The sequence below is a fragment of the Zingiber officinale genome, chromosome 8A (assembly GCF_018446385.1).
Source record: "Zingiber officinale cultivar Zhangliang chromosome 8A, Zo_v1.1, whole genome shotgun sequence".
Lineage (NCBI taxonomy): Eukaryota > Viridiplantae > Streptophyta > Magnoliopsida > Zingiberales > Zingiberaceae > Zingiber > Zingiber officinale.
Window position 1 is genome coordinate 81,250,701 of NC_056000.1, and position 22,564 is coordinate 81,273,264.

The 22,564-nt window shown below is 36.6% G+C and overlaps 5 protein-coding genes across 5 annotated transcripts; 3 read left to right on the plus strand and 2 right to left on the minus strand.

Moving 5' to 3' along the window:
* Window positions 1-230: 230 nt before the first annotated feature.
* On the minus strand, window positions 231-3,489 carry LOC122009714 (2-Cys peroxiredoxin BAS1, chloroplastic-like). The gene is made up of 7 exons (XM_042565982.1): window positions 3,228-3,489; window positions 2,996-3,070; window positions 2,511-2,592; window positions 2,330-2,409; window positions 996-1,121; window positions 784-897; window positions 231-442 (listed from the first exon to the last, which is right to left on the minus strand). The coding sequence occupies exons 1-7, from the start codon at window positions 3,438-3,440 to the stop codon at window positions 326-328; spliced, it is 807 nt and encodes a 268-aa protein (XP_042421916.1). The 5' UTR covers window positions 3,441-3,489; the 3' UTR covers window positions 231-325.
* A 202-nt stretch (window positions 3,490-3,691) lies between these two features.
* Window positions 3,692-8,479, plus strand: LOC122009715 (transcription factor E2FB-like). The gene is made up of 14 exons (XM_042565983.1): window positions 3,692-4,173; window positions 5,443-5,632; window positions 5,862-5,921; window positions 6,016-6,101; window positions 6,171-6,259; window positions 6,374-6,428; window positions 6,536-6,588; window positions 6,661-6,711; window positions 6,820-6,868; window positions 6,971-7,036; window positions 7,135-7,211; window positions 7,331-7,559; window positions 7,815-7,881; window positions 7,979-8,479. The coding sequence occupies exons 1-14, from the start codon at window positions 3,985-3,987 to the stop codon at window positions 8,116-8,118; spliced, it is 1,401 nt and encodes a 466-aa protein (XP_042421917.1). The 5' UTR covers window positions 3,692-3,984; the 3' UTR covers window positions 8,119-8,479.
* Window positions 8,480-14,271: 5,792 nt separating this feature from the next.
* On the plus strand, window positions 14,272-17,790 carry LOC122009716 (rho GTPase-activating protein 5-like). Its single transcript, XM_042565984.1, has 5 exons — window positions 14,272-14,957; window positions 15,770-15,890; window positions 15,977-16,096; window positions 16,652-16,882; window positions 16,985-17,790. Exons 1-5 carry the CDS (start codon window positions 14,566-14,568, stop codon window positions 17,513-17,515), a joined length of 1,395 nt encoding a protein of 464 aa, XP_042421918.1. The 5' UTR covers window positions 14,272-14,565; the 3' UTR covers window positions 17,516-17,790.
* A 79-nt stretch (window positions 17,791-17,869) lies between these two features.
* Window positions 17,870-19,488, plus strand: LOC122009717 (40S ribosomal protein S25-like). The gene is made up of 4 exons (XM_042565985.1): window positions 17,870-18,007; window positions 18,107-18,181; window positions 18,269-18,403; window positions 19,163-19,488. Exons 1-4 carry the CDS (start codon window positions 18,005-18,007, stop codon window positions 19,274-19,276), a joined length of 327 nt encoding a protein of 108 aa, XP_042421919.1. The 5' UTR covers window positions 17,870-18,004; the 3' UTR covers window positions 19,277-19,488.
* Window positions 19,489-19,822: 334 nt separating this feature from the next.
* Window positions 19,823-20,996, minus strand: LOC122011009 (alpha carbonic anhydrase 1, chloroplastic-like). Its single transcript, XM_042567458.1, has 4 exons — window positions 20,581-20,996; window positions 20,387-20,489; window positions 20,089-20,271; window positions 19,823-20,008 (listed from the first exon to the last, which is right to left on the minus strand). Exons 1-4 carry the CDS (start codon window positions 20,994-20,996, stop codon window positions 19,823-19,825), a joined length of 888 nt encoding a protein of 295 aa, XP_042423392.1.
* Window positions 20,997-22,564: the final 1,568 nt, after the last annotated feature.

Sequence of the window (22,564 nt, forward strand, 5' to 3'; positions counted from 1 at the left end):
AGCGATTTGATGACTTTCACTCATTATAACAACTATCGGTAACTGTTACAATAAAACTGAATCAAAACTATTTCAGTAATATATATATATATATATATATATATATATAGTTTTTATGTTAAGAAAAAAAATATAGTTCAAGAAAGAAAATTATTAAAATATGATTTTTGGTAAAAAAAAAAAAAAAGCATACATAGTAAGTTACTATGGAAGTTATTGATCCAAGCATGGAACTCGACAAGTAAAAAATCACTAGTACTATAAGAAAAGGCTGGGCAACAAAACTCTGTCCACTCTTTAACACTTGATCGCAATCACATCGTTCCTAAATGGCTGCAAAATACTCTTTGCTGAGTTTAGGATCTGGCTTCATAGACTTCTCTCCGGGTTTCCATCCAGCAGGGCAAACTTCATCTGGGTTCTCCTGAACATACTTCAATGCCTGCAAAATATGGGGAATACGTATGATATTTCAGGTAAAACTGGTAGTAACTTGTATGTGGGATTGATAAAAGTAGTCTAGGTAGCCCTCTCCACACTTATTCTTCAATAGTCTCGATTTAAAATAAAATACATACCTGGTAGAATCATCTATTGAACATAATTAGGGTACAAATGAGGCCCTTCTTAATTGTTAATGGGGGGCATTATTTCACTTATGTTCCTTTTTTTTTTTTTTTGTCTTGAACAATACTGTGATAAACTTGTTATTAACGTAATCACAGCATGTTTACCAGACTACCGAGTACAAAGTAATTAAGGCTGTTTTCTTCTTATTATTACCTGAAGGGTCCTCAAGGTTTCATCTACACTCCTACCAATGGCAAGGTTGTTAATGGTTGAATGTTGAATGACTCCTTCCTTGTCAATGATGAAAAGTCCCCTCAATGCAATACCCTGTGAGAACATGAGCAATTAAGTGGGTTAAAAACAGTCCATAATGATTTAATGTGATTTATGTGGTTAATTTTAATTGGCTCATAATAAATGTTTACCTGATCCGGAATCAGAACCCCATAAGATTTTGAGATTGATTTAGTAACATCAGAAATCAATGGATACTTCAGGTCTCCCAGCCCCCCTGATTTTCTGTCTGTCTGGACCCATGCAAGATGGGAGAACTGCAGAGGAGAATCAACAGAGCTAAGAAACAACTCTAGTTTCCAGATTCCACATGGAGGACGACGTAGATACTGGTAAAATAAATGATGCAATAGTCGACTAGCAATTAAGATCCATGGATGGAAGTAAACATCTTTGTTCTACTGGCATCTCTACCAAAATCCACAATGAACTGCAGAGGAGAATCCAACTTTTATGTTTTAACCAATTTTTATTTTTTTTTAGAATCCCTAAAATTTGCCTGAAACAGTGAACAACAATAGAGGATGGCGAGTTCTTATTCCAGGTATGTTGTTAATAATATCAACATAAGAGTGTAATCAATTGCTTAGATAATCACACTAATACATATGAATAACATTGAAACTAATAAACCAATTGTACCCAGCAACTAGTAGATCACCACGTGATGTAGCTGATGCTTTGATACCATTTGATGTAGCATGAAATGCAATCTCACATGAGAAATTCATAAAGAGGAAATACCATAAAATCAAAGAATAAATTAGACGAGACCCGAACCTCTTTTACAAATCAAATATAAAGACTAGTTATTCTAAGATAAGGTCTAACTTACCCGAATAATATAACAAAAAAAAAAAAAGGAGGACAACACCATGCATGAAGCTCCCGCTAATGCGGCGTACGTAGTCTTGTCCTACTTTGCAAGATGTTGTTTCCGTGACTCAAATCCGTGATCTTAAGGTCACACGGCAGCAACCTTACTGTTACATAAAAGGTCCCTTTCTAAAAATGTAACAAACTTAAAAAAAACTTGGACCACTTTTAAAGAGTTAGCAAACTTGTAAAAATTTAAAATCCTAAAATTTTTAAAACTAATACTAAATTTAGCCCAAAATTTTGAATGACCAGAAGAGCTTTAAATAGTGATGATATAGGATACCAACTATAGCAATGATATTTGTTTCACAGGAACACACCCATGAATTTTCTAATCTTGCTTTTTGACATTTTTAAACTTGATTTACCAAACAATCTAAGTAAAATAAATAAGGATGTTCTGACACAGACAAGATACTGGAAGAAAACATAAATTAGTAGTACAAATGATTAAGATTACTCCACAAACCAAATTTTAAAAACTACTGTTAACTTCACAACAACAGACAAAACTGTATTGATATGAATAAAATAAGTAGCAAAAAGTAAACAAGATTTTCAAATATTAAAGAGAAAGCACTCTTACCACACTATCAATTGAAACACCTAAGATTTCTGTATTCAAGTTTTCAAATTCTGCGTAGCGATCACTGAAAGCAGTTATCTCTGTAAATGAAAACAACCATAACACAACATCATCAGTCTCAGGATCATTTCCTCTTAGAATGTGAAAATTATATGCAAATATTGAAGCAATTTTAACTTACCAGTTGGACACACGAATGTGAAGTCAAGTGGATAGAAAAACAGGATAACATATTTCTTCCCAAGGTAGTCAGAAAGTTTAACCTACCAGGACAATAAGTTGATCAAAGCTTCTCATAGTCAACTAGTACAAGTTTGGCAAACAACTTGACCAAATAACCATCTTCACAAGTTAGGCTAATGTATATGGTTAGTTTCTTCCGTCATCAATTTATATTAATCACAACCTTTTTTAGTGGTTTGGACAAGAGAAGGGATTATATACAAACTGAAGATATTCATTATTTATTTTAATTGAGATGTCAAAGCAGGAAACATCTGCCAACAGAAATAGCATCTTAATTGTATACTTTTATGAGGTTTTGAATTTTGAAAAGATAAAACTGTTGGATTTCTTAACCATGTTTAAAATAATTGGATCGAGCTCATGTAATTTTAAATAACAGAAAAGCACAGATAATGGATACACCGAACAACATTTGCTTACATTAATGAACTCCTGATCAAAAACAGCTTCCGCTTCAAAATCTGGAGACTTATTGCCAACCAATGGCAAATCACCCTGCGAGAAACATCAAACACGAATAAATCTTATACTGACGAAACATTAGGATTCCGATCCATGCCCATAATACAAATTAATATCAACCAAAAATTGTCTTGACTCAAAACTAATTGTGAGCGTGTCATCCAACAAACAACAGATCCCGAATCCACACCTCCAAATAAGCCTTGGCTGCGAATCTTCTTGATGAAGATCTCATAGAAGAGGCAAATCGGATGGAGCAAGGAGTGAAGCCCTTGGTCGGCGACCTCAGGAAGCTCTTCGGAAGGGATCGGGAATTCGAGGGACGAGAAGCAGCTGGGGAGAACGAAGCCATCGGGGTTGAAGACCTCGAGGAGACGATGGTTGAGAGGGAGCAATAAGCCATGGCGATATCGAGCCCTTCCGGTCGCTCGCGGATAGGAAGAGTGTGGACAAGGAAGGAGGGTTTTGAGTTGTTATCGGATGCATGACGGGTAGGCGGATAATAGAAGCTACAATCCGACCCGTAAACTTGGGGTTAGGAAAGTTAAACGGGCCGTAGCCCAATTGATTTTCTTTTAAAAAAATTAATGATAAAAATTGCAGGAAATAAATTTAGCAAATTCAACTAAATATTACTAGGGCTCACGCCTTCCCTCCACATATTTATCCGAAGTCTGAATGATTTCATTTCCCTCCCTCGCTGCCTCCTCTCGTCGTCTTCTTTTTTTCTGCTTTCTCTTTCCCCTTTCTCGTTGCCGCCTTCCCTCGACCCCACTCTCCGACTTCCATTTCCCCGTCAGAGCCCTCAGATCTCCGATTCCAACCTCTCGTCTTCGATCTGGTAACTCATCGGTTGGTTGCCATCTCGCCGCCGCCGCCTCTGAATACGAGGCAGAACTAGGGTTTTGAGCCCTCAGATCTCCTGCGGTCGGCGATTGTCTAGGTTGATGACCGGTGGGGAGGCGACTGGGAACCGATCGGGACTGGAGCTGGGGCTCATCTTCCAGCCGCCAACGCAGAAATTGGCGTTTGCCTCATCGAGGCCTCCGTTTTCCTCTCTGGAAGAGTACCACAGGTTCGATGGGCTGCGGGGGGCAGCGGATGAGATGGTCGATGCGCTGGTGATTAAGACTCCCGTGAGTTTCTGGTGGCGGTTTGTTAGTGTCCGTTTCATTCTTAAAATGAACTGGATGACGTCTCGGTTTGGTGATCTATTTGCGTCGTTAATTTTTTATTGAGGGTTTGGAGGGTTTATATTTTTCACTCGGGAAGCTTTATTCACCGTATTTTTTTCGCGTTTTCCAAACTATCTTTTTTTCTTTTTAAGATTCTATTTTCTTTTTTCGCGTTTCTTGGCATTATCATACTATAATCGAATTACAGTATAAAAGACTAACCTTTTATGACGGGTTACTAGACATAATTCTAACACTTGATAGATTTTTGTATTCTCCAAATTGTCTGTTTTTTTTCCCTCTCTTTTTAAGGTTTGCTGTTCAATTGAGCATCTGCATAGTTATCTAGGAACTATAGTTCCGCTAAAGAGACTAACAAGCATAGTTTGGGTATGATAAAAAAAAGTTATTTTTTCTTTTCTATGATAAAAGAATATTTTTGAGAATTTCTTCGCATTATTATACTGCAATCAAATTACAGTACAAAAGACAACTTTTATGATGGGTTACCTAACATAATTCTAACACTTAAATACTTCTCTCTCATTTGCAACCTTTAACTTGCCGCACTACTATTGTGTGAGTTGTGAATCCCCGTCAATGAAATGGAATTGTTTGGTTGCTCACTCTGTCCTTCCAAAGCATGTATCTATTTGCCTTTAGTAGTACTGAGATCGTAGATACTCTCTGTGATTCACCCTAAGTGATATAGGATAAAATTCATTTTGCACTCTTTAGTGATTTATCATTAACAATTATGAATTGTTGTCATATTTGACAATTGAGTTCTTTGTTTGTTTCTAGTTTCAAGCTAATTTTGTGCAGGGCTTCTAAGTCCATCAGATGAACTCCAGGACAAGGAGCTTTTATGGACATGTTTAGTTGTTACAAACTGCTACCATGTGTACATCTGTATTTGTTTCTGGATTCACGATAATCTCATCAGCTAAACTAAGTAAAATTGAGCTCATGCTCCCAGTGAAGTGACTACAAATAAAATCATAATCATCCTGTGTGCTTTTAAATGAACTAGATCAGTGACTGTTCACATGCTATAAAAATTCTATCTTCCCCCATGTGTTAGTTGGAACTCATTTTAAATCATGATAAATTTTTGAATCTTATACCCACAACATCTTCCCTTGTTGATTCTAAGGTATCTCTTTATCTTATAGATTTGTCCTAACTTTCATTCTTCAAATGTCAATTGTGTTCACTATCTATATGTAGTTGAAGCCAAAATTTGTACCCGAAGATAACGGAATGATAGAGGTAAGTGAATGGGCAACCAGCCCTAGATATGCTGGAGGTACTAGTTCTTTACTCACACCAGTATCTCAGAAAGCAAGGAAGGCATACAGTAAGTCTAAGGTTGTGAAGCACAACAAGACAGTCATGCTAACTCCTGCATCAAATGTTGGTGAGTATATATTTTCTTCAAATTATCTGCAAAATATGATTGTATGTAAATTTAATTGGTCAGAAGTACTAATCAATCATATAGTATGAATAGTTTGAGTACTACTTAATTGTATATTATGAATAGTTTGTTTCCTTTTTTATTTTCTTTGTCATATGACCAAGTTTTGTGATACTTGAGCAATGGCCTATATTTATTGGAATATTGACATTGTAATTTGGCATTTCAGGCTCACCGTCAAGTGATAGTCTTACTCCAATTAGTTCTTGTCGTTATGATAGCTCCCTAGGTGAATAAACTTATTGCTTTGAAGTTGGTCAAGGTTCATTTGGTATATAATGTAGATCTTAACTGCTTGTAACTTAATTCTTGGAGTTTTCTAGGTCTTTTGACGAAAAAGTTTATCAATTTGCTTAAACATGCACAAGATGGTGTCCTTGATTTGAACAAAGCTGCAGAAATATTGAAGGTGGCATAGTTATCTGTAATTTAAGCACTTATCTTTTAGCTTTGCTTGAACAAGACATCTGATATACAGGTACAAAAGAGGAGGATTTATGATATCACTAATGTTCTTGAAGGCATTGGGCTTATAGAAAAAAAAATTAAAAACAGAATTCGCTGGAAGTAATCTTCTTCCATCCTCTCCCTTGTATCTTTACTTATTCTTCTGTTTCTTCTACAAGATTGTTGATATGTGAATACTTCACCATGTACTAAATGAGTGACATCTCATGACAGAGGAGTGGATGACTTGGCTCCTGTTGTGGTTGATGGTGATGCTTCAATTTTACAGGTCTCCCACTTGCCACATGCTTTTTTTCTGTGTATTAACTATAGTCCTTTGAGCAATTTTCTCATTGTGTTGAAATAATGAGGAACCTTTTTCTAATATCATTTTAGGCTGAAATTGAGAAATTTACATTGGAGGAGTGCAAATTAGATGATCTTATCAGGTATCTTCTAGTGATGTTGGACAGTATAATAAAAAAAGTGTAGCAATATTATGGCACCTAAGTATTTTGCAGCCAAATGCGAGAAAGATTGAGGGAGCTTACTGAAGAAGAAAGTAATCAGAAGTATGTTTCCAGTTTCTCCATTCATTCATTTCCATTCAGACAATGGAAATTCTTTGCTCCAATAGTCACTCAGTGATTTTTTTTAAAATATTTTTTTTGTTCCTCTAGATGGCTTTTTGTCACAGAAGACGATATCAAAGGCCTTCCATGCTTTCAGGTTTCAATAATTTGCTTAGACATTTTAGTTGATCTGGAAGTAGATATGTGTTGCTATAATTAATTGGGGCCATTTTTGGACACTGTTGTGCCTTATATGCAGAATGAGACCTTAATAGCAATTAAAGCACCTCATGGCACTACCCTAGAAGTTCCAGACCCCGATGAGGCAAGTAGAAGCCAGAAAAATTATTCCAAATTCAATAATTTTCTAGTAGACCTTTTTGTTTGTACACATTCTGAGTGTTTTTCTGATTCCTAGTGCAGGCTGGAGAATATCTCCAGAGGAGATACAGAATTGTTCTAAGAAGCACAATGGGTCCCATAGATGTTTATCTTGTTAGGTATCTTGTTCTTTCCCTTTTCAGTCAGTAATCTATAACTTCAAATGGAAGAAACTCGAACGCACACTTTTCCTTATCAATACTTATTTCCTATTTCTTGCTTCCTTTTTTCCTGATAGTCAATTTGAAGAGAAGTTTGAGGAGATGGGTGGTGTGGAGACACCTCCAAAGCTTCCTCCATCAAATTCTTGTTCTGTTGACTGCTCTACTGCACCTTGTGTTCCACAAGAGAGCAGAGGAAATGGGATGGAATTTGATACTCAACAAAATGAGAGGATATGGTCTGACGTGAACTTTTCACATGATTTTAGTGGTGGTATGATGAAGATTGTTCCTTCAGAGATAGATGTAAGTGTTTTGTGGACGATGCAAAAATGTCACACTAGTCTTTTATTTGTTCCTCCCTTATGCCTAACCTCGAAACTTTCATCCACAGCTCAAGTTATATCTGATTTTTCCTGTTTACTTTTTTATTTGTGTTTTTGTCCATTGGTCTATTAATTATCTAGGTAAATAAATGTTATTAGATCATTTTCAATTGATGAGCAGGAAGATGGATTACCATAAGTATTTGCTAACTACTTTTAATTTATTTCTCTGCAGACTGAAGCTGATTATTGGCTCCTATCAGAGGCTGATGTTAGCATCACAGACATGTGGAAGACAGCACGTATCCTCCTCAAGATACCAATGCTATTTTATAAAAGAACTTTTATACTCGTCTAACACTCTTAAATGCCCATTTAGAACCTTGACTTGATTCACAGCAGAGGTTCAATGGGACAGCATGGGTAGATTTAACACAGACGACTTTATTACAGATGGTGACACCGCCCCTAGATCTCCAATTCCTTCCTCTGGAGTTGGAATCAAAATCCCTGCTGATGCAAATTCCTCACAGAGATGAGTGCAAGAACCAAGATTTTCATTTTGGTTTGAGCCTTTCAGATTCATTAAGCACATCCTACAGAATGCAGAATGCTTCTTGCGTGAGCAATCAAGTTCGTCAAGCACATAGTCCTCATAAATGCTAAAATGAAAATGGCCGTAGTTGCATTGGTTGGCATATCATACAGGTTGGTCTATGCATCCATCTGTTGGCTATCGAGCGACTTAGTAATGTAGTCTCCAACTGTCTAGCTGAATGAGTTGTGCCATGGAAATAGACTATGCTTCTAAGTTATGCATATTGTATCTGATACCTTTGTGTACTTGGGATTATGTATCTCTTCTCATGAACGATAAGGTTGGATAGAAAGCTTTTTGTATCTGACTGAATGATTGAAATCCTGATCCAAGTTGAGGCACTAGTGGTGGTGTCAAATGTGTGCAAAGGTTGTGGTGCTGACATCCATCTAGAGGAATTCAACATGAAGAAATAGAAAAAATCCTACTTCATCTTACTTTAAGCTCTGGTCTGGCCTCTACCTTGCAGTGGACTTGTCTGAACACGATATTATTTGATAAGAATTTCTTTATATTTATCTAACAATAAATAAAAATAAAAATAAATAAGTTTTTTTTACGCAATTTAATGACATGATGATTGCCCTTGATTCCACAGCCACTAAGACGGTGATTTATTAGTTTGGTCAAATTAATAGCAGTGTACTTGATTCTTTCAATCTGTTTAGTTCAGAATTAATTAATATTTTTTTAAGAGATTAGTTATTCGCAATTTATTGCCATTACTTTTTTTATCATCTACCGGAAATATTTATAAAAAATAGTTTTATTGATTTCTTTACAAATTTTTTCCTAGTATTAATATTTTTCACAGAATGATTATTTTCTATAAAAATGAATTTATAATATTCAATTTTTGTAAAATTGCTTTTCACTCGTTCTATCTTTGTTAGATTATTATATCGCAAACAATAACTTTTTAAAATACGTATCATTAATAAGCCAACAAAGTGGTTAACCTAACCACTAGCATAAATATGCTAAGTCAAGTTGGTTAAGTTAAATAAATTAAGCAAATTAAATGAGTTACGTAAGTATTTGAATTGATCAATTGAAGTAAAACCTTATATGTCTATCATAGTCTATTTTTAAATTATATGAAAAAAAGTAAATTATAAAATTAATTTATAGTCAACTAATAAATAGTTAGCGAGTGAGAGTAATTTTTTTTTAAAGATATATATCTATCAAAAATTAATCTATGCCCCATTGTAATAAATATGTCATCTTCTAATCCACCGAGGAGACAATTAAATTGATCAACCAAGATAGACAGACAAGTGAATAAACAACAAAAGAATTGAATGTGTTTAACAAATCGAGTAGAACATATAAAACAATTAAAAAACAAACTGAACTAACCCAACAGAAATAAGTGGAGTATCCCCACACAAAAAACTTATTGCAGTTGTTTTGAGTTCAAGCCGATTGAGATTGCTGAGCAAAAACAAAGATTCGATTAATCTCAAGTGCAAACAAAGATCTTTCAACTGTTTTTATTTTTAATTTGCCTCACATATCCTGTTTACGCCGATTAATCTTAGGGGTCAGCGATTTGGCTCAATAAAAATTTTTTAACGACCACTAGAATAAATCAGAGACGTTTAGTTGCCAAAATTAGGACTCAATTCTTATATGCTGGCTAATTCTAGGGTGACCGATCTAGTTTCATGGAAGTTTTCCATTGACCACCAAGGTAAATCGGAAAGCGTTGATAGACGGTCCATTAGTCTAGTATTTTTAGGTCAACTGACCATTAAGAATAATTCATCCATTAATTCAGTAAAATTGAGACTCGATCCTTAGATGCTTGAGAAATTGAGAAGGTGTCTTCTCTCTATACCATTGGCCAAGGCTCTTTCAACTATTTTTTTTTTTTTACTAGATATCCAACTTATACCTACTAATCCTAGGATGACCGACCCGATCCTATGAAAATTTTCCTTAAATGTCTGGGAAACTGAAAAGGCGTAATGCCGAGGGCTTGCTTTCAACTATTTTAGAGCAAAAAAGGTGATATCATTCCCCCTAAGTGGTATCTAATGACAAGATATATATAGATAAATCACAGGGTATTTTGTCCTAGCACAGCAATATATCCTTTACAAAAGGAAATTAGATATCTAATGAAATATATACTAGTTAAAAATTTATCCCAGAATATATTAGAACAAACATCTATCAACTATGATTACCCATAAGAACATTCATTAAATAATAATAATAATAATAATAATTATTATTATTATTATTTTAGTTGGAAAACTCAATTAAAAATATTTTTATTTAGTCTTTCGTTACTCTGCATAATTTAGATATCTAACCCTTCAAATCGATTAATCTAAGAGATGACTAATCTGATCTTATTAAAAAAATTTATTGATTATCAAAATAAATCAATAACACTCACGGAGGCCTATCCAAATAGTTAATGCTCTTAGAGATGTCATCTTATCAGAAAAAAATCTCTATAATGCACTATAGCTGACATTTTATTTTTGGATATCTACTTAACCGCTTCAAGAGCCTAACCATTACACCACTGTTATAGAAGTATAAACACAATAGAACAATGACTCAATTTATTTTATAATTTAGATATTCCACTTTTTCAAATCAATTAATTCCGAACATTATCGATTCATTCAATCTCATCCAAATTTCTTAGGGACTGTCAGACTAAATAAAATGGAAATCCATCAAAACAGTCCATATAAATTACGCACTGGTACCCCGCAGTGACTCAACTGTTTTGATTGGATGTATGCTGATCTAGCAAATATAATTACAGCAGCCGCAGGATTTTTCATCTTTGTTTTTGGGATGATTAATCATGACGCTCATCGACAGAACACAATAATATCTTGTAATGGCTAATTAATGTCTCTCTAAACATATCCATTAATATCATTAAATTGCAGTAATGTTCTAGCTTGCATTTGGACCAAAATGTGCAGCTCTGCGTGTCCAAGATCTTGAACTCGAAAAAACAAAAAAAAATATGAATCAGCTAACCGAACCTGTGAAGATCGGTTAGGCACTCTAAAAATTTTTCACCGGATGTCAGATAGATTGAAAAGGGTCCATGATTGTTCAAAAGTCCATCATTATATGATTGCACTTTCAATTTAATTAGGAAAATAAATACTATAAATACACCATAATCAAAAATCGAACTCTGAATACTAAGTGACAACTTTACATCTTTCTTAAATTGAATGAATAATTAACCAAGTCAGGTATTATTAAATTTGGGATGACTGATCTTATCCTACGAAAATTTTCAACCCCACTAGGTAAATCAGGAAGCGCTCGTGGGAGGCGGTCTAGAAGACCAACACCCTGAGTTTCGTGTCTTATTTGGAGAAAAAATTCTTACAAATACCTGTTACTAAGAATCGAACTCTAGATCAGGTGATGTCGAACCTGGGGCGATCGGTCTAGTCCTACGGAAGTTTCTTACTGACCAGGGCCGTCTCAACTATTCTTGAGGCCCTAGGCGGAAAAAAAAAATCGAGGTTTAAAATTTTGACCCGTGCAGAGATTTCGGTCCTGGACCGGAATGATACGGTTTCGGTACCGTATTGTACCGTACCGATATAGTTTCAATATTTTTTTAAATATAAAATATATTAATTAAAAATTAAAATATTTAACATAAATATTTAAAAAATAAACCAGATAAAAAATAATCTTTTAAAAAAGAAAAAAATATGAAAATAGATAAATAAATAAATAAATAAAAATTTTATTATAATTTTTAAATTAAAATAAATGAAATATAAAATTAATTAGATAATTTTATTAGGGTTGAATAAAATTTCTTTAGATTATCTCTATCATAATTAGGAGTTGATTAAAATAATTAACCTAAGTTTAATTTTAAAAAATCTGAAATATGACACCACTCGTGAGCCCGCACGACTTCGGCGCTGTCGCGGGGTTGCGCGACCAGCCATGGGCGCGGGGGATTGCGTGACTCCTTCAGCGCGACCACGTTGGCTATGCGACCCCTCTGTAGTGACCGCAGGGTCGCACGATGCCTCCGCGGCGCCAACGGAAGGGTTATGCGACCCCTCCGCTACTGTTGCAGGGTTGAGTGACCCCTCCGCTGTGACCACTAGGTCGCGCAACACGTCGCACCTGTCTTGGGTCTGGTGCCGGGGTCGTGCCAGTGCCGTTCGTCAAGCGGAACGAGACGTTTCGCCCGTTTCACCCGTTTCGACATGACACTTTAAACCATGAAAAAAAAAAAATATTTTTTTAAATAAATATTATTAGAAATATATAATTTTATTAGTTATAGTAAAAGGTGGAATTTGTCACCCTAACAACCCAACACGATCGACCCTACAAGCATTTGTAAGGAGATAAATCGGGAAGCTGCAGTTGGTCACTGCTGGGAGAGCATTTTTCTTGGTTTGCCGAGATTCGACACTTTGCCCATTGTAACAATATCTATTACGTATTAGTCAACTCAACTATATCCCTGGGACGACATTTATTTTTTTTAGTAAAATTTAAAAGGTCATTTCATATTTTGTCAATGATTATTTATACAATTGGAAGCAGTAGCCAACTAGGCCACGTAGCAATAATTTTATCTTATGTCAAACTTAAAAAATAAAAAATATTTTATATTAACTAATTTACAAACAAGTAATAAATTATTGAAATACTATTAATATATATTTTAATTACAATTTTTTTTTTAAAAATATCAATTATTTTTAACTCCGAGGAAGGAAAGTTTCGACATAGCGGTAAAATTATTGTGTAACTTAGAGGAAATAGGTTTGAGTACTAGATATAATCACTACTTATAATATACTCTCCCTCAAAATCCCTTATTGATGGAGCTTCTTGAACTAAACTGTCTTTTTTATCCATTTTAACTTTGATAAATTATTAATAAAATTTGTTTAATCAAAAATATTTAGCTAGAAAATATTGATGATGAATTATTAAAAAAAGTAAAAGAAAAATAAAATTTAAGGAAGAAATAACACTACAATATTAAATATGTGTGTTTTTATAAAAAAATATTAATTAAGTATAATCAATAAATATTTTTAATTTATTAACAAAATTTAATTTTAATTAATAAATTAAATTTTTAACAGGAAAAAATTTAAAATTACTAATTAAATGTTAATAAAAAAATAAAAATAAATTACCAACCAAATCTAATTTTAATAGTAAAAAAAAATTAAATTATTAATTAAATCTAACATGAATAAAAAAAATAAAAACGATCTAGATTTAATTTATAAAAAATTTAAAATTTTTGATCAAATATAGTTTAACTAGTAAAAAATTAAAATTATTGATGAAAATAAATCTCGACTAAAATTTATTTTAGCTATAATTTTAAATATTTAATATCTAAACTCATATGTTTTTAAATTAATATTCATATTTGATTTATATATATATATATATATATATATATATATAAAATTTGTGTGCCCCAATATAATAGGGGCCCTAGGCATAGCCTTAATGACCTATGCCTTGAGCCGGCCCTGTTACCGACCATTAGAATAAATTGAGAAGTGCTGAGCGGCCCAAAAATTCATCATCCCTTATTGAAGTATCGTTTAGAAGAAAAATTTCTATAAATATATCATAATTAAAAATCAAACTGTAAATATTTTAATAATAATTAAACACTCTTTCACTATACCATAATCTGAACTTCTTTAAATTCAATGAAAAAAAATGATAAATTCGATTATTCTTATTGATTAGTCCGCCACATAAAAATTTTCTATTGATCACTCTAATCAGAAAACGCGCGTGATGGAATAAGTCTAATATTCTTTAATTACATTACATGTTCTATTTATTTAAAAAAAAACTATAAATATATTATAAATATCGTATCGCCGAATGGACCTGAACTCTTAAAATCGAACGAAGAAACAGAAGGACAACGATAGTGCAAATAAATAATTTGTTAATCTATAAAATAGGATAAATACAATAGCTAGCAGATAAGGAATCTTCAACGTCCTTCGTTAAGTCAAACATCAATGCCTCCCCCCTCTCTCTCTCTCTCTCTCTCTCTCTCTCTCATATGAAGTTTCCTATATTCTGGACCGTTTTCTTTCTCTAGCTAAAGCGGTAGAGCCAGACGACGACGGCTACAAGGGGATTTATGGCCAAAAGCTTTGATTTTGACGTCCCAGAGCATCCAATCCTTCCTTTTTTTTGTCGAGGATGATGGAGGAGTAGAAGAGCTGCGACATAAAAATCGGATCTTTTACCAGCCGTCGTTGTGAATACCCGAGCTTTACCAGCGGCCATCAACGAACCTCGGTTTCTTGTTTTCTTAATTCCGGAATCCTTAGTTGGTTAGTCCTGCATAATCCGTTTCGCCCAAGACATGGCGGAGGTGCTCCGATTCCGCTCTCGCTTTTCTTCGTCGCCCCCAAGGCGGGAGCTTTATTGCGACCCGAGCGATGGCTCCTGCGGAGAGGATGAGGAGGAAGGGCGAGGGCGCAGCATCCGCGAAGCGGTAGAGAGGAAGGAGGAAAGGAAGAGTGGAGGAGGCGAGGAAGAGGAAGGGCAGCTGTCGGTGTTAGCGTTGCTGCTGACGGTGCTCCGGAAGTCGCTGTTAGGGTGCAAGGCGGTGGCTGTCGTCGACGAGGCCATGGAGATTAGCTGGCCAACGGACGTGCAGCACGTCGCCCACGTCACATTCGACCGGTTCCGCGGCTTCCTCGGCTTGCCCGTCGAGTTCGAGCCGGAGGTTCCCCGCCGAGCCCCCTGCGCAAGGTCTGATAAAACTCTCTTCCTTTCCCTGTAGAAACTGAGCTTTTTTTAGTAACTTTGATTGCTCTGAACTCGCACTGTGCTTGTCTTATCCTCTTCCTACTTTCGATCCTCTTCGAGCAGAGGCTCTTTGGATAATTCTGAGCTTGGTAATTAGGGAGATTGGACTTTTGTTAAGCTATCTTTGACAATGGTGATTTGTTGATCCCCATGAAGCAAGTAAATGATACATCTTCACAGTGATCTCTTTGTTTTTTGTTATATTTTGATGGCAAATGGGAACCCAACACTAAATCCCTCTTCGGTAGACATTGTTGGTAACTTGCTATTCTTGAATTTGTTTCTAGTTTGCTATTTTGTATTCCTACTTTTGTCGATGAATGACTATACAAGGACAGCCTTCATAAGCTATTCTTCTACATTTTTACCTTGGTGTAGCTTGTTACATGAATGGCGAGTGAGAAGGTTTTGTATATGGTGTAAGGAGGCAAGTTTTTTCGGAGTTTACTGCTTTTTCTTCTTCTTGGGTTTAAAAAGTGGATGTTGTTCGATAATCATAGACTAGAATAGATTATCAGCAAGTTAGCAAAGTATTTGGACATGTAGCCATGGAAAATTAACAATTCTAAAGGTGCTTCTTGTTGACTTCACCACACTCTTTGTAGTTCCATTTGATCAATGTTTGGACTTAAAAAGGATAATCATGCCAATACTGAGGTCGATGAACTTGCGAACATAGCTAGCGAAGTTATGTTATAGGTTACCATATACATCTATTTTGGGGGTTCATACTAACTCTTGGAATTCTGCTGCAGTGCAACCATCTTTGGCATTTCCGCCGAGTCTATGCAGTGTTCATATGATTCCAGAGGCAATAGTTTTCCGACGATTCTGTTGCTAATGCAATGTCGTCTTTATGAGCAAGGCGGCCTTTGGGTACATTCACTGATCTCAAATAAGTAAATAAGCTTTGTGATTACACATTCTGGTTCCTAGAATTCAACTTTGTTGATGCTGAACAGGCAGAAGGAATTTTTCGAATCAACGGTGAAAATGACCAAGAAGAGTATGTGAGGCACCAGCTGAATAACGGCATAGTGCCGGAGGGCATTGATGTTCACTGTTTAGCAGGCTTACTGAAGGTAAAGAGTATTTAGATACAATCTTTAACTAATGTTGTCATAGTGGTGGAACACATGCTCAATTTTCATCATCAGCTCACTATTTTGATCAAAGTTTCATCCAATTAGTTGTTATCCTAATTAGATGACATTACTTGGGGTTTTTTTGTTAGTTTTAAATCGAGTGATATTAACAAATAGGACGATCGTCTAATGGAAATGGTCAGGGTTTTTGATCTCCATGTTTGCTTGTCTCTGCTTTGATTCAACAATGAGTGATACCACCGAAATCGATCCTACTCTAGGTGTGTTTTTCACACCTTATGGCTTATTGCTCTTGGCTCCATATTTTCATCTGATTACTTCAGCCGCGAACTGGTTCAAAATCTAATAAAACAATGGACATGTATACCGAATTGCGAAAGCGAACTTCAAGAATTTGAGTTGAATCTGTAGGTTTGTTAGGCTTTAAACTTCTTGTTCGGTTTGGTTCGATGCAACAATTACGAACAAGCTGAAAAGATAATTCATCTCCTGATTGATTACTTATCGTCCTTTTCTTCAACGATTCTTCAGGCTTGGTTTAGAGAACTTCCATCGGGATTGTTGGATTCACTTTCATCCGATCAGATAATGCAATGCCGAACCGAGGAAGATTGTGCTCGACTAGCCACATTGCTGCCCCTGACTGAGGCTGCGTTGCTCGATTGGTCTATCAACTTGATGGCTGATGTTGCCCAACAAGAACATCTGAACAAGATGAATGCACACAACATTGCAACTGTGTTTGCCCCAAACATGACTCAGGTAATCAATCGAGGCAGAATATCGGTGCCTAGACATTGTATGGTTGTTTACTTCCCTATCAAAGTCTCAGTAACTGCATTTCTGTTTTCCATTCAATTTCAGATGGCAGATCCTTTGACAGCGTTGATGCATGCAGTGCAAGTGATGAACTTTTTGAAGGTGTTGATCTTGAAGACCCTCAAAGAGAGGCAAGGTTCTTCGTTCGACGATGTGTTCGTCTTCAGTGCTGATCCATCCGACGATAATGGTTGCGGCAGCCCTCCGTATAATCTCAAGATTTGCAATCATCAGGGAAGTCACCATGTCCATGTCATAAAGCATCAACAACCTCTTTTGCTAAATCCTTTTCGAGTTGCCGGAGAAAAGTCCAGCTCTTATGAGAATTCTGCATCCAAGGAGAATGCATTGCCCTTAACTGGATCATCGAATGCCCAGGAATTATCGGCAAATTGTTGTAATTTTCCAGTTCATTCAAACTCTCCGAGAAAGAAGGGGCGCAGGTTGAGCAGTCCAAATCACAGGAAAGGAAGAAGAACAAAAGGAGCTAAAGCTTCCATGAAAGATGAGAAATCACAAGAAACAAGTAACTTGAGTCGTATAAATTCGAAGGCCGAACGCGTAGAGGCTATTTGATTGTCGCCATTAATCAGTTCTTCTTCTTCTTTGTTTGTTCCTCTGTTAGAAGCATGTTGTTCGAGTGTTCATACATTCTCAGCTTCAAGATTGAATCTTGAATGGTCAAGGTTCCATCTCTGTTCTACTACTATACGGTTCAATCGTAACAAAAGATGATTACACTCCTCCTAGATACGGGTGGGATACTACTATATATTTAATGATTTGCTACACGTTTGTGATCAATGTAGATCATTTGTTTGTAAACTTAATGATAAAATATTTGTTTCTTATTTTCGGGTATCGAAATGTTCATCGAATTATTAATGGGCCATGATGCGTGTGTTAATTGGGCTTGGTAGGCTACGGCGCATGCAATCCATCAGTGACCTACTGACTTGGCTCGCAAAAACCCTAATAAAGCTGCCGCGATATCCCTTTCATCAGGCATCAGCGCCGCTGCGTTCCTCTTCTGTTCTTCTCAACGTTTTGATCTAGAATCAGCTGATGGTATGCTGATTGACGATCTCCGTTCGCTTTCTTCTTCCTTCGGTTCGGGATATCTTCGACGTTGGAATTTGCTAATGGGTTTTCTGATCCGTGTGGCAGGCGCCGAAGAAGGAAAAAGCCCCGCCTCCGTCCTCGAAGCCGGCCAAATCTGGCGGAGGAAAGCAGAAGAAGAAGGTAGGTGCATGGTTCCTAGGCCTTTTTCTGTTTTCTTCTTAATTTGTGTCGTGATGGTGGTCAAGTGAATTGGTGTTGGACTTGCAGAAGTGGAGCAAGGGAAAGCAGAAGGAGAAGGTGAACAACGCTGTTCTCTTTGATCAGGCAAACTATGACAAGATGCTCTCTGAGGTTCCCAAGTACAAGCAAATCACCCCTTCTGTGCTCTCTGAGAGATTGCGGGTAAAAGATCTCGACTTTATGGATCGACCGTTTAGTTCCTGAAATTATGCAGTGATTTGCATTGTTAGATGTTTGTTGAAATTGATTTAATATTATCACATTAGTAACCTCCAAAATTTAGTACTTAACATTGTCTTCATCAATCGCTACTTGGTGTTTAGCAATCGGTAGCATACCTCACATCTACCAAAATGAATCTTCTGGAGCACATCATGTAATTCAATTCCTATTAGCTGACTGATTGGAAACATTGATTGTTAGTCAGGTTTTATAAGTCAGCTAGTATAACTCATCGATTTAACCTTTTCATATGGCTAAATGCTTCACACTAGGAATTACATGTATATGAGTTAACATCTTTTTGTTGTATATAGATTTTTTTTTACTCCTGAAAGATTCATTGTTTTATTGTTATTTGTCTATGTAAAAGTGAAAAATTATATTTTTTTGCATTATTTTTAAATGTTTTGTGTTTGTTGGTGTACTTAGAAGGCAAAAACACGCTTCTTTTGACTGATCAGAATCCCTGACAATTATCATTGAAATTGACTTGTGATAATTATTGATAATTTCTGTTCTTTTGAGATGCTTCATGTTAATGGTTATCACATATCATCATTGCAATAATCTTTTATTTTGCTAATGGAAGCTGTAATTTGTCCTCCTAAAGCATAAACATTCTCAAGCTTTCTATTTTTTTTTTTTTGAATGTCCTATAATGACGACAAGCTCACACAGTTATCCCCTGTGCCTTTTCAGATCAATGGATCCCTAGCTAGGAGAGCAATAAAGGATCTGATGGCAAGGGGTGCTATAAGGATGGTCTCCGCCCATGCCAGCCAACAGATTTATACTAGAGCCACAAACACCTAGGAGGTTGTATTTCTTGGAAATTAGTATGTCATGCTTGGATGTTTTCTCTATGATATTTGAGTAATTTGTCAGGTTAACCTTTTATTGCTTCTTTTAGCAAAGTTCTTTGAGCTCATGCTTCACGCATCAACTAAGTTGTTTTTGATCATGTGTCAACTTACCAAGTTGGTTAACTTTTTTCATTCAATTAAATATTCTACTTGTTAAGATTATTTTTTAGACCTTTTCAACTCTTGTGCTGTTGATCCATTAGTTCCATGCAGTATTGCATGGATCCAAGCAGTCAAATTGTAGTTTTATTTAATGATAGACAAATTTTCCAAAATTCAGTTTTATTCTTGGTATATAAGCATTACCGGTATTGCTTTGCCAAAAAGGTTTCTGGAATTGCCTTCATTGTACCAATGTGGGTAACAATCTTGATCAAGGGGCATAATATGAACTTCTAGTGATACTGTCAAGTACAATATAAGCCTATGCATATTCAACTCATCCAGATGATTCTGGTGGAAATGCAAGGCACAGGTCAATCAAACTAGTCTAGGATCAACTGGACTTGGACTCACTATTCTTGTCGGACTTGTTGGAGTCAATATTCTTGACTTGATGCATTTCATCATAGAGTCGCACAGTTCGGCCATTTATTGGCTGGGTCGGTCTTGAATTGTTCTTATACTCTGCACTCAAGGGTGCTCTCAGCAAGTTAGCTTGTTCCTCTGTCATCTTTCTCACCTGGAACAGTGATAAAGAAATGTTAGCTTCCGATGCGGAAGCACAATAGAATTTAACTGTGCAATAGAATTGAAAGGTACCTTGCCAAGGATAATCCATATAACATCCTCAGTGCAAGGAGGGGTGGTGAGGGAGCCAACATATCTGAAGTATTTACGAGTATGGCGCACCAAGGTTCTCGTTTGAACAAGCCCAACTGGGATCCTTGCCTCTTCGTCTCCTGTGCACGTATCCTGTTGCAGTTGCTGCAGCTCGTCTTGTAACTGTGAATTTTAAGGTAGTATCCGTATCAATTCTTTAAAGAATTTTATGGACCTCTTCCCTGTTTAGTAGTATTAAAACTGCTTGGTAATAACTGAAGTCATGTTTTCAGTCTACCTGTAGAAGGAAAGCATCATTACTGCCATATTGATACAAGATCGCAACAACTGTGATATTGTTGTCGGCGCTCTTGTGGATTAGCTGAAGCTCCATAGGAAAACTGATGAACCAATGGTTAGCGAGTAAATAAAATAAAACGAAACACATACACAGGTTTCATGTGATTTTCTTAGATTGGTAGATGTTAATACCTTTCTCCATCTAATGTGTGCTCAGCTGGTAAATGCCAAACCATTTTTTCCAAGGTGTAGTTCTTCCCATCTACAGCCATAATCCCAGGACCTTTCTCATATACTAGCTGCCAGATTAAACCATTAGCAGTGAACAAGTTCTTTTTGTGAATGTCGTATCGGGTGAAGGATCGAACCTCAATGTTTAAGCCATTGTTGATGATTGTCGCTCGTGTCTTATTATAATTCCTGTCGGCTGGTTTCAAATCTGGGTCGTTGCTTGTAATGTTCTTAGCAATGTTTATTGGAGATTGCTTTTTCCCCTGAGAACACAGACTGAAATCTGAGCTTAAGCTTCCCCATTTGTCGGGTCCATTTACGCCACTGTATCCATATCTGACGAAGCCTTTTGGATCATCATCAGATAAAACTAGCATTAGCTTGAGTTCAGAGAATTATAGAGGGAAAAAGAGGGGGGACTATACCGGTTGCTCTCGGGCAAGCTAAAATAAGGGATGCAATCCCTAACAAAAAGATGGCCTTCAAGTGACTCATTGATCGAATTCACAAATGGATTTAGGTTTCTCTTCTACAGATTGTTCATCCATTTAAAGTGTTTAACAAGGCGGGGAATGAATGGAGGGTGTGACTTTTCGATTTCGAAGCTAAATTTAGATGTTGAGAATGTATGGTTATTATGTGTCGGGCAACCTTAACCACTGTCATGAATCCTAAACAAGTAGAAGTATAGTGACAGAAACTTGAATATCTATTTTGAGTTTAATAATGTGGAGGTTTGTATAATCGATTATTTAGTGCGATAAAGACTTATTATTGTTATAATACATGAGAAGAATACACGCTATTGTTTCTTTTTTTTTTTCACTTGACCTAAAAAATTGTCATTTCACAGAAAAAAAAAAGCAAGTGCATATATCACATATATGCTTTGTGTTGCTTTCCATGTAGCAATCTCATGCAATGCATTGTGTCAAAAAAAGGATGAGCAAGACTCCACACTTGAAATAAATAAGTGAATGTACACCTCGTTTACATCTAACATGTTAGCCCTCAGGGTAGTTAGGAAATAAATTCTCAATCTCTGCATTATATCCTATCCGTCATATATTTACTCGGATGTTGTGATTTATTTTTTTCGTGATGGCCTTAAGTCGGGTATGACGGGAGCGCTGGAGGTGAGCGTTTCGTCTTTTGTCACTGATACGGTTGGCAATGGAGGGGCCCCAGAGGAAAGGGTGAGAAGAGTCAAGGCCATATAGCGGTCAAAAGTCAAGAGGATGTGACGGTCAATAGTCAAGGTGACTCGGCAGTCAATAGTCAAGCTGACTAGGCAAGCAGAGGTAAGCATATGGGGTAGTCAAAGGTCAGACAGACTTATCGATCAAGGGGGCAAAGTAGTTGAAAGACAAAGGGAGACGGCCGGCGGAACACCGGGCACGGGTCGGGATCAGCAGAGCTGGGTAGAGGCAGCTCGATCTACAGGTCTGTGATTCGAAGACCCGGAAGTGCAAGTCACAAATCGCAGGTCGGAAGCGGCAGAGCTGTGTAAAGACAGCTCGATCTACAGGCTTACGGTCGAGGGCCAGCAAATACTTACGGGTCGGCATCGGCAGAGCTGGGTAGAGGCAGCTCGATCTACAGGTCTGCGATTCGAAGGCCCGGAAGTGCAAGTCACAAATCACAGGTCAGAAGCAGCAGAGCTGTGTAAAGACAGCCCGATCTACAGGCTTATGGCCGAGCGCCAGGAAATACAGGGTACAGGGTACAGACTGTGATCGACAGGGTTGTTCAGGGTGAGCCCGACTGACAAGTAACGCTTAGAGGTGAAATCTGGTCAAGGGGTGTGAGGTAGATGCAGGCCGCGATAAATAAGATGAGCTAAGCTGTGCAGGAGTCGGAGGATCACAATTGTCCGTCAAGGGTAATCATTACGTACCAGTGAGATGTGCGAATGCGGAGGTTCCTAAATGAAAAGATGTCCTCA

What these genes read in the sequence shown, in the direction of transcription:
- LOC122009716 (XM_042565984.1), top strand. Translation starts at nt 14,566, where the DNA reads ATGGCGGAGGTGCTCCGATTCCGCTCTCGCTTTTCTTCGTCGCCCCCA. An exon ending in ATGAGCAAGGCGGCCTTTGG is followed by an intron (nt 15,891 to 15,976) that starts GTACATTCACTG and finishes GATGCTGAACAG; the next exon opens with GCAGAAGGAATTTTTCGAAT. An exon ending in GTTTAGCAGGCTTACTGAAG is followed by an intron (nt 16,097 to 16,651) that starts GTAAAGAGTATT and finishes ACGATTCTTCAG; the next exon opens with GCTTGGTTTAGAGAACTTCC.
- LOC122009714 (XM_042565982.1), bottom strand. Translation starts at nt 3,440, where the DNA reads ATGGCTTATTGCTCCCTCTCAACCATCGTCTCCTCGAGGTCTTCAACC. An exon ending in CAGCCAAGGCTTATTTGGAG is followed by an intron (nt 3,071 to 3,227) that starts GTGTGGATTCGG and finishes TGTTTCTCGCAG; the next exon opens with GGTGATTTGCCATTGGTTGG. An exon ending in TTGATCAGGAGTTCATTAAT is followed by an intron (nt 2,593 to 2,995) that starts GTAAGCAAATGT and finishes TTGTCCTGGTAG; the next exon opens with GTTAAACTTTCTGACTACCT.
- LOC122009715 (XM_042565983.1), top strand. Translation starts at nt 3,985, where the DNA reads ATGACCGGTGGGGAGGCGACTGGGAACCGATCGGGACTGGAGCTGGGG. An exon ending in GTGATGCTTCAATTTTACAG is followed by an intron (nt 6,429 to 6,535) that starts GTCTCCCACTTG and finishes ATATCATTTTAG; the next exon opens with GCTGAAATTGAGAAATTTAC. An exon ending in AAATTAGATGATCTTATCAG is followed by an intron (nt 6,589 to 6,660) that starts GTATCTTCTAGT and finishes AGTATTTTGCAG; the next exon opens with CCAAATGCGAGAAAGATTGA.
- LOC122009717 (XM_042565985.1), top strand. An exon ending in GAGGAAAGCAGAAGAAGAAG is followed by an intron (nt 18,182 to 18,268) that starts GTAGGTGCATGG and finishes TTGGACTTGCAG; the next exon opens with AAGTGGAGCAAGGGAAAGCA. An exon ending in TGCTCTCTGAGAGATTGCGG is followed by an intron (nt 18,404 to 19,162) that starts GTAAAAGATCTC and finishes GTGCCTTTTCAG; the next exon opens with ATCAATGGATCCCTAGCTAG.
- LOC122011009 (XM_042567458.1), bottom strand. Translation starts at nt 20,996, where the DNA reads ATGCTAGTTTTATCTGATGATGATCCAAAAGGCTTCGTCAGATATGGA. An exon ending in ATGATGCTTTCCTTCTACAG is followed by an intron (nt 20,272 to 20,386) that starts GTAGACTGAAAA and finishes TAAAATTCACAG; the next exon opens with TTACAAGACGAGCTGCAGCA. An exon ending in TATGGATTATCCTTGGCAAG is followed by an intron (nt 20,009 to 20,088) that starts GTACCTTTCAAT and finishes TCACTGTTCCAG; the next exon opens with GTGAGAAAGATGACAGAGGA.